The sequence below is a fragment of the Coregonus lavaretus genome (assembly GCF_964263955.1).
Source record: "Coregonus lavaretus genome assembly, chromosome: 20".
Classification (NCBI taxonomy): domain Eukaryota; kingdom Metazoa; phylum Chordata; class Actinopteri; order Salmoniformes; family Salmonidae; genus Coregonus; species Coregonus lavaretus.
In genome coordinates, this window is record NC_140007.1 from 37,412,647 (window position 1) to 37,422,997 (window position 10,351).

A 10,351-nucleotide genomic window follows, 5' to 3' on the forward strand; every position below is an offset into this window, starting at 1 on the left:
ACTTCCGGTAGCGTTTCCTGTGTTTGTAAACTGAGAAAAATTGGAACTCCGTCAAGAAATATTAATCTGCAAAACAAAATCTTAAGGTAAACCAATTCTAAAATGTACATCCCAACAAAGCCACCCTAGAGTTAACAATGCATATGATTAAGTTATTTCCCAGAATGTTAAGGCAAATGAGAGTTATGACAATTTGTAGTGGCGCTCAACCCGCACGCCTTGCCTGTTGTTGTGTTGTCTGTGTGTGTGTGTGTGTGTGTGTGTGTGGGTTGGGGGGACTCAACCAGAGAGTCTTCTTCTTGCCCTAGCTTCACCTAAGCAGACCCTTGCTTTACCCCATACGTTACCTCATGATTGATTGATTATTCACTAAATATTTAGCTGAACAATATTTTCACTCATCTTGGTATTTGGCCTCGAAAACTCAGTCAGACAATGATGTCTTGCTAGCTAGATAGCTAGCTAACTTGCTAAATAGGTAACTAGCTAGCTAACATTGAGCTGGCACAGCTTTTCTCTCTCAGTATTCAGACATTATTGTAGCTAACTAGAGCACTGAATAATACAGCATTTTTTTACAGGCCTTAACGTGTTGCAATGTCAAAACAGGTTATCTATCCAATGCATTTGCCCCATGATTTTGCTGTGGGTGTGAGTTTTAACAAGCAAGCTAGGTAGCCCCTCACTTCCAGGCAGCTTTAGCTTGTCCTTTGCATGAAGACTAGAGTACTTGCATGGAGACTAGAGTAGAAGATCAGCTGTGTGGCTAGGCTAAATTAGGCTTTCCTGTTTGTTTTTATACTTGACTTTATACATGACTCCTAAAATGTGATATTATATCGTTAGCATAATACTTTGGTCAATATTGAATGTTCTCTTGAGTAACTTGCACATGCATTTTTACAAACTGTGTTTGTCCTTGTCCAGCTTTATTTCTGTCTTCATTGCAACAATATTTGACAACAAAGTTTTCTGTTTTCCATGGGAAGAGGTGGCATACACCAAACCATTGGGTCTGCTGTCTCCAAGCCTGATATAAACTTCCTTTGTTGAGTTGACAAAGCCAAATTTATAAAAGCACCCCTGATGATTAAACTAACTTGCACTGTAGCTAGTAGGTCTGAATATGAATACCAGTAGTTAAAATTAAAATAAACAAAATACAATAATTTTGGCCTCACAATAACCCTCTATTTCCAGGCCTTGGCCCCTGATTATTTGGGTGAGTGTGGTCTCTTGTCACACCCCTCATCCTGAGTGACCCCCCCTTGACGCACCCCTGTACCCCCAAACACACACACGCATTCAAACCACGCACCGGCGATGACACACCATCCCAACAACTCCGTTCGAGACCACATGAAATGGGTCAGTTGAATTCTCCTTCCTGTTTTCATCATTGTTTTTTCCCTGTTCCTCACAGTGTTTCCCTTAGAGGCCTGACCACAGTGTTTCCCTTAGAGGCCTGACCACAGTGTTTCCCTTAGAGGCCTGACCACAGTGTTTCCCTTAGAGGCCTGACCACAGTGTTTCCCTTAGAGGCCTGACACACCAGGCCAAAAATCATCAGAGAACAGTCAGTGAACGACCATCTACAGTCCCCGCAGGATTTTGGCCCTGTGTGTCGGGCCTTTATGCCTGGGACTGACATGAACCCTGACGCTGACTCTAAGCTTCTGTTTGTTTTGTCCTGTGTTGTTCCTGCAGGCTGGGTTGATGACCCTCCTAGGCCACAATACTACGCTCCAACTGAACTGCTGTTTGTGTTGTTACTGTAGGCTGGGTTGCTGGGCTGTGAGACGGTGCTGTCCAGCATGGCCCTAATGCAGGCCAACAACATGTCTGGCAGTCAGAAGAAGATGACATCACAGCACGGCCAGGGTCAGCAGGGTCAGAGAGACAACAACAACCCTGAGAGCCACCAGCAGCAGTCTCACCAGTCTCACCACAGCCACATGGTCTTGCCCTCGGGGGTCAGCTGCCCACCCCTGGTGAGAAACAGAGACACACTAATGTTATAGGGCCATAGGACGTAGTATACATACTACAAGTGCTTCTGTGTTCATTGGCATGGAGAACAACACCGTTGTTGTTGTTTACAATTGGGCGTTTGGCAATTAATCAGAAATCATGCTCATGTAATTATTGTAAATCTATCAGAAATCTAAAACGTAATAAATATCTAAGCAGTAGCTCTATTTTGGTTAGTATGTTAGAAAAATGAATTACCAACCATTTCCCCCCCTCTCTCTCCTCGATAGTTAATCAGAAAAGATGGACACTCGTTTCACACACCCAGGCTGCTGGATGAGAAAGATATGCAGGCCAGCCAGAATATGCAATCGACAAAGAAAAAGCACAGAAAATCAGGAACACCCAACAAACTGAGAGAGAAAGTGGAGGTAAGTAGTGTGTGAGATGGGGAAATGGAATGTACAATGTTGGATACACTTACAGGACAGGTGTGTGTGTTTGCTGAAGCCTTACACTTTTAGGGTGTGTGAAGTTGTAGTCATCTGAACACTCATTGGGTTTCTCAGCAGGTGGAGATGGATATTAATGGTGAGGATGATCATAATTCACAAGTACAGAAGAACTTCATCTGTGAGCACTGCTATGGAGCATTCCGAAGTAGCTACCACCTGAAGCGGCACATCCTCACTCATACAGGTTTATATCGCTTTACGTTTCCCCTTCCTTGCTCAGCAATACTCATCAAATCTGGCAACAGTTATAACATTCAGAAAAACAATCACATAGTAGAGAAATATGCACAACTCTCACTCACAATTAAAAACAGATGTTAAGTAAAAAATCCATCAAATTCAATCCATACCATTAGGTTTTGAACAGTGTTTTTGTGTTGTTGTTGTTTAGGGGAGAAGCCGTTTGCATGTGACGTGTGTGACATGCGGTTTATTCAGCGATACCACCTGGACAGACACAAGAGAGTTCACAGTGGAGAGAAGCCCTACCAGTGTGATCGCTGCAATCAGGTAAGAGAGATCTACACTGTACACGTACACACACACATGGTACACACACACACTACCCCATTCCTAACACACACACACATGGTACACACACACACACCTGGTACACACACACACCTGGTACACACACTACCCCATTCCTAACACACACACCTGGTACACACACTACCCCATTCCTAACACACACACCTGGTATCAGCAGGACCGGACACAGCGTTGTGGAACGTTTAGAGAGAAATATGTTATGTAGAACAAACATACCTTTCTGACGTGTAATCCCAACATGTTTTAAGCAGACCACCATTGTCCCTGTTCACACAAACTCCAAGGTAACCTGTCTAAATGACTACCTCCCCGTAGCACTCACATCTGTAATTATGAAGTGCTTAGAAAGGCTGTGCATGACACATCAACACCATCATCCCAGACACCCTGGACACACTCCAATTCGCATACCTCCCCAACAGACCCACAGATGATGCAATCTCAATTTCACTTCACACTGCCCTCTCCCACCTAGACAAGAGGGGAAATAACTATGTGAGAATGCTGTTCATACACTACAGCTCAGCGTTCAACACCATAGTCCCCTCCAATTTTATCACCAAGCTAGGAACCCTGGGATTGAACACCTCCCTCTGTAACTGGGTCCTAGACTTCCTGACGGGCTGCCCCCAGGTGGTGAGGGTAGGCAACGACACATCCGTCACGCTGACCCTCAACGTGGGGGCCCCTCTAGGGTGTGTGCTTAGTCCCCTCCTGTACTCCTTGTTCACCCATGACTGCGTGGCCGCTCACGACTCCAACACCATCATCAAGTTTACTGACGTCACGACGGCGGTAGGCCTGATCACCGACCGCAATGAGACAGCCTACAGGGAGGAGGTCTGAGAGTTGGCAGTGTGGCGCTATGACAACAACCTCTCCCTAAACGTCAGTAAGACCAAGGAGCTGATCGTGGACTACAGGAGAAAGAGGGGAGCGCACGCCTCCATCCACATTGACAGGGCTCTAGTGGAGCGGGTCAAGAACTTCATGGTCCTTGGCGTCCATATCACTAAGGGCTTAACATGGTCCACACACACCCGCACAGTCGTGAAGAGTGCAGCACCTCTTCCCCCTCAGGAGGCTGAAAAGATTTGGCATGGGCCCTCGGATCCTCAAAAAGTTTTACAGCTGCACCATCGAGAGCATCTTGACTGGCTGCATCACCGCTTGGTATGGCAAATGCACCACCCTCGACTACAAAGCACTACAGAAGGTGGTGCGGACAGCCCAGTAAATCACTGGGGCCTAGCTCCCTGCCATCCAGGAACTCTATACCAGGCGGTGGTAGAGGAAGGCCCGAGCCACAGACTCCAGCCACCCAAGCCATAGACTGTTCACTCTGCTACCGTCCAGCAAACGGTACCGGAGCATCGGCTCTCGGACCAACAGGCTCTGAGACAGCTTCTACCCCCAAGCCATAAGACTGCTAAATAGCCATAAGACTTCTAAATAGTTTAATGTTTACCCTGACTATCTTGCACACTCTCAAGACTATACACACTCACACAAAACCCCCACACATTCACATACACTACATACACACACACACACATACCAACAACACAAACACACATCATATGCTTCTGCTTCTCTGTTCTTTATTTTACACGTATTATTATCTATCCTGATGCCTAGTCACTTTATCCTGCCTTCATGTACATACAGTGCATTTGGAAAGTATTCAGACCCCTTGACTTTTTCCACATTTTGTAACATTACAGTCTTATTCTAAAATGGATTAAGTAGTTTTTTCCCCTCATCAATCTACACACACTACCCCATAATGACAAAGCAAAAACAGGTTTTTAGAAATGTTATGAATACTTTCCGAATGCACTGTACTGTATATATAGTCACACAATTGTTTTGCAAATTTATTCAAAATAAAAAACGTAAATATCACATTTACATAAGTATTCAGACCTTTTACTCGCACCTTTGGCAGCGATTATAGCCTCAAGTCTTCTTGGGTATGATGCTACAAGCTTGGCACACCTGTGTTTGGGGAGTTTCTCCCATTTTTCTCTGCAGATCCTCTCGAGCTCTGTCAGGTTGGATGGGGAGTGTCGCTGCACAGCTATTTTCAGGTCTCTCCAGAGATGTTCAATCAGGTTCAAGTCCGTGCTCTGGCTGAGCCACTCAAGGATATTCAGAGACTTGTCCCAAAGCCACTCCTGCGTTGTCTTGGCTGTGTGCTTAGGGTCGCTGTCTTGTTGGAAGGTGAACCTTCGCCCCAGTCTGAGGTCCTAAGCGCTCTGGAGCAGGTTTTCATCAAGGTTCTCTCTGTACTTTGCTCCGTTCATATTTTCCTCGATCCTGACTAGTTTTCCAGTCCCTGCCGCTGAAAAACATCCCCACAGCATGATGCTGCCACCACCATGCTTCACCGTAGGGATGGTGCCAGGTTTCCTCCAGACGTGACGCTTGGCATTCAGGCCAAAGAGTTCAATCTTGGTTTCATCAGACCAGAGAATCTTGTTTATCATGGTCTGAGAGTCCTTTAGGTGTCTTTTGCCGAACTCCAAGCGGGCTGTCATGTGCCTTTTACTGAGGAGTGGCATCCGTCTGGCCACTCTACCATAAAGGCCTGATTGGTGGAGTGCTGCAGATATGGTTGTCCTTCTGGAAGGTTCTCTCATCTCCACAGAGGAACTCTGGAGCTCTGTCAGAGTGACCATCGGGTTCTTGGTCACCTCTCTGACCAAGGCCCTTCTCCCCCGATTGCTTTGTTTGGCCAGCTCTAGGAAGAGTCTTGGTGGTTCCAAACTTCTTCCATTTAAGCCACTGTGTTCTTGGGGACCTTCAATGCTGCAGAAATGTTTTGGTACCCTTCCCCAGATCTGTGCCTTAACACAATCCTGTTTCGGAGCTCTACGGACAATTCCTCCGACCTCATGGCTTTGTTTTCGCACTGTCAACTGTGGGACCTTATATAGACAGTTGTGTGCCTTTTTCAAATCATGTCCAATCAATTTAATTTACCACAGGTGGACTCCAATCAATTTGTAGAAACATCTCAAGGATGATTAATGGAAACAGGATGCACCTGAGCTCAAGTTCGAGTCTCATAGCAAAGGGTCTGAATACTTATGTTAATACATTTGCAAAAATGTTGAAAAACCATTTTTCGCTTTGTCATTATGGGCTATTGTGTGTAGATTAATAAGGGAAAAAATTAATGTAATCTATTTTACAATAAGGTTGTAACGTAACAAAGTGGAAAAAGTCAAGGGGTCTGAATACTTTCCGAATGCACTGTCTACCTCAGATACCTTGTACACTTGCACATTGATCTGGTGCTCCATGTATGAAAAATGTATGCACTCACTAACTGTAAGTCGCTCTGGATAAGAGCGTCTGCTAAATGACTAAAAAAATATACTATTTTTCTTTTCATTGAACATTTTTAACTCTCCATCATTGGGAAGGGCTCGTAAGCAAGCATTTCACAGTTAAGTTTACACCATTGTATTCGGCACGTGACAAATAGAAATAGATTTGATTTGTAGAATAAGGAATCATGTCGGCTCTATTCATGACATTTCTATCTGCAACACTCTACAACATTTTCCTATTGAACATGGTCCAGGGTTTGGAGTCAATAGGTAGGTACATTACACTGACTCCTGTCATTTGTGGTTATAAGTTTGCTCTCCCTCTGCCCCCGTTTTAGAACTTCTCACGGACGGACCGTCTGCTACGTCACCGCCGTCTGTGTGGAGCGGGGGCCAGCCTTCCCAAGGAGGAGAACCAGTCATTCTCCTGCGAGAGCAGAGGAGGAGCCTACTCACAGGATGCACCTGGGCACACGGCCGCCTGGAGTCCCCTACATCAGCAGAACAGCCGTCTGGCTGTCTAACCTCTGATCCCTCAGAGAAACCCCCCCCACCCAACACGCAGTCAGCAGTCCTCAGCTCGGTGATGCCACATACTGGAGCAGACCAGTACTGCTTCCTCCCTCAGCCCAGATAAACCTGGCTAAGACACAAGACAAAGACACCCAACCTGATGCTGTTCTCACCAGTGAGCTCATATCCTGTTGATGGGATAGTGAATTTATTTTCTACTTGTTTTATTATAATATTTGTATCGTTACGTACATGGTACAAGACCAAGGGTGGGAGGGGTTTGGGCAAGCTGTCATATTACTATGGCAATAATGAATTCTCAAACTGACATGTTGTAACCTCAATTGGACTAGTATTATTTGACTGGGAATGATCCATGGAGACTCAATGTAAGGTTGGCCTGGTCAAACCAATGTGCTCCCCTGGCGTTGCTTTTTTACTGTTGAGTGTTTGTGGAAGGACACTTCCTTTTCCACAAACAGCCTCAGTGGTCATTGGCCAACAAGGTCATACTATGGACATGATTAAGTTATTTTAAGGACAATGGTGAACACACAAATCCTTGTGGCCTTGAACCACTCAGATTCATTCAGAGTTGGTTCTGTTACTACTGCTTGTAGCTCACTAGCTCCTGGACTTCCTTGTTAGGGAATGGCTGCAAGCTAATAGACCTGTGTAACTAACTGATCCTACCTTAATGTAGAGACCATTAGGGACTTCATAGCACATTTCTTGTTCTCTGTTGTGTGTCCCACACATCCATCCAGTCCTTGTTATGTGTTTGATTCAACGCCATCTAAATATATCTAACTTGTGTAATTTGATAAACTGGTCAGGTGGTGTTTAACTCTAGAACCTCTCATAGTGACCATAGAAATATAATTACTAATGTCCATTCTAGAATTCTATTTCTGTTAGTGACCTCATAGTCTTTTCAGTGAATGATCAGGACATCTGTGTATGTAGGCCTATTCTATATTCATTCACTCTATGAAGAGTCTGTCTTTCCTAACTCTTGTGTTATTTTAATTCATTGTTATCAAATGTCCTGAGTATGTTGATCCAGCTTGTCATATTTAATATTTCTGGTGTTATTTTAAAGAAGGGGTCATCATAAGCAGCAGATGAAGCAGGACGGTTGACCTCTCAACTTTGACCTGCTCTGACCCAGAAGGGACCCATGTTTGTGAATGAATGCTTCCTCTGTAATATCATACCATGTTATGTTTCTATTCACCTCTGGCATCTTCAGTGAAGATGACCTTTTCTGATCCAAAACTACCCCTACAACATTTACGTCATTTAGCAGACGCTCTTATCCAGAGCGACTTACAGTTAGTGAATGCAAACATTTATTTTTCATACTGGCCCCCCGTGGGAATCGAACTCACAACCCTGGCGTTGCAAGCGCCATGCTCTACCAACTGAGCTACATGGGACCGTACAACCTAGGCACTCCTGAGAGAATTGGATAAATATAACCATTATGGTAATAGCTATTGCTTCCATCTGTCTAATCCTCTCAGCTCTACAGACGTGGCTAGCGGTAGGTTTGGAATTCAGAATATCTACTCAGTGGGGTTCTTTTAATTACCATTTATATTGGCGCGTCTCAAGCTCAATTATGGTAGCCTGGTCCCAGATCAGTTTGTACTGGCTTGCCAACACCTGTAAGTAAGTAGCCTTGCACGAGCCTTGGCTTCTGCAAGCTGGAACAGCTCATAGGCGCAGAGCTCCTGTTTCTGTAGCGAGGCAGCTTGATATACAAGTACACCACCTGGACAGGACGCTAGTCTATCGCAGGGCCTTAGCCCCAATCTATCTCCTGAGTGTCAAGCAGAGACGCATCAGGTCCCATTTTTACAGTCTTTGGTATGACTCGCCGAGGATCGAACTTCCAATCTCAGGGCGGACACTCTAATCACAAGGCCACTGAGTTGGTCATTGTCATAGCAACGACCATAGGAGTGGGTGGTCCTCTGTAGCTCAATTGGTAGAGCATGGCGCTTGTAACGCCAGGGTAGTTGGTTCGATCCCCGGGACCACCCATACGTAAAAATGTATGCACACATGACTGTAAGTCGCTTTGGATAAAAGCGTCTGCTAAATGGCATATTATTATTATTACAAACAGATCTGGGACCAGGCTAGCATCATGACATTCTGTATCTATAAACACTGGATTGAGGAAGCCTGAAATATAGGAGAAAGTTATCTGTATAGACAGAAGGTTTTTATAGAGGACAAGTAGTTACTATTGTATCACTGTCCGACTGTTAGTTGTGTCAAAGGAGTTTCATGGCAGTTCGTTTTCTACTGCTAAATTTAAGTTAATATATATTTTAAAATGTCATTTCAATTAGGAGTAGAGGCTGAACTGCCAATAGTGCCTGCCTAGTGTAGCAGTCATGATTAGTTAATTTACTTTTTATTACTGGTAGTTTTGCATGCATTTGTGATCCCCGAAATTAAATGAAGTGATCTTTTATACATTTTGTTTTTGGTAAAGACAGTACAAATGTTTTTTGATAAAATGAGGTTTTGTTTTTAAAATAAGAACTTTCTTATTGTCACGATTCTAGTCCCTATCACAGACACGGAAGTAAATTTTTTACCCAGTAAGACATATTGTAGTGAATGGAAAACTAGGGCCTCAAGCTTAAATAAAGGTGTTTCTCTTTTTAACGTTTTTAAACATGTGGTACTGTTCTCGCTTTTGAATATCTTGCCAGGAGATGGCACACAGGTTCAACTGAATTGGACGCCAAATCATATCTGGCAATCATATTGCCTAGCTGGGACCTGCAATACACCACTAGAGGAGGCTCTATCCCCGGCCATTACGTCTGTGATTGTGACCCAACAGCAGCAGGCAGGCTTTGATCCTATTCTCAACATTATCTAGAACTAATAGCAATAGAGTATTACATTTGTTCAGAGATGGTTTGGGAAGAAAGAGAGTGGAGCAACTTTAGATGGCCTAGCTGGTTGAGTGAGAATAACATTGTACATTATGGGAGAGCGGTGTTGAGACAATAGGAGTAGCCTACCAACTGTCTGAACAGATCCTGAGCTGGGGCCATCCCTGTCTTGTATTGGGGCTTTCCCTTCTATACCTCTCCCCCTCTCTGTTTGGGGCCATCCCTGTCTTGGATTGGGGCTTTCCCTTCTATACCTCTCCCCCTCTCTGTTTGGGGCCATCCCTGTCTTGTATTGGGGCTTTCCCTTCTATACCTCTCTCACTTCCTTTCCATACCTCTCCACTTCATATTGGACCTATCCCTCCCCCATACCACTTTTTTGGGGCTATTCTCTCCATACCCCTCTCTTCCCCCGTATTGGGGTATTGGGTCTTTACCTGCCCCCCCTCCCTTATTGATCAGGCTTTGTAACATCCAGGACGATTAGCTAGATGAGATCAGCCTGAACTGAAGGTTGCAGGCCAGGGATTGTGTGCTCCAC

At 44.6% G+C, this 10,351-nt stretch overlaps 1 protein-coding gene across 2 annotated transcripts; it reads left to right on the forward strand.

Moving 5' to 3' along the window:
• LOC311147490 (uncharacterized protein) lies at nucleotides 1-9,552 on the forward strand. Of its 2 annotated transcripts, XM_084184228.1 has the most exons (7): nucleotides 18-86; nucleotides 1,201-1,368; nucleotides 1,779-1,991; nucleotides 2,262-2,402; nucleotides 2,541-2,670; nucleotides 2,878-2,996; nucleotides 6,715-9,552. In XM_084184228.1, the coding sequence occupies exons 2-7, from the start codon at nucleotides 1,324-1,326 to the stop codon at nucleotides 6,898-6,900; spliced, it is 834 nt and encodes a 277-aa protein (XP_084040354.1). In that variant the 5' UTR covers nucleotides 18-86; nucleotides 1,201-1,323; the 3' UTR covers nucleotides 6,901-9,552. The 2 variants fall into 2 exon arrangements, with proteins under 2 accessions (XP_084040355.1, XP_084040354.1); XM_084184229.1 differs by lacking the exon at nucleotides 1,201-1,368 and having other exon boundaries at nucleotides 1-86.
• Nucleotides 9,553-10,351: the final 799 nt, after the last annotated feature.

Bases quoted from the DNA above. Each gene is read 5' to 3' on its own strand.
- LOC311147490 (XM_084184228.1), top strand. From the start codon at position 1,324: ATGACACACCATCCCAACAACTCCGTTCGAGACCACATGAAATGG. The intron at 2,671-2,877 runs GTTTATATCGCT...GTTGTTGTTTAG, and splicing joins GCACATCCTCACTCATACAG to GGGAGAAGCCGTTTGCATGT. The intron at 2,997-6,714 runs GTAAGAGAGATC...CCCCCGTTTTAG, and splicing joins AGTGTGATCGCTGCAATCAG to AACTTCTCACGGACGGACCG.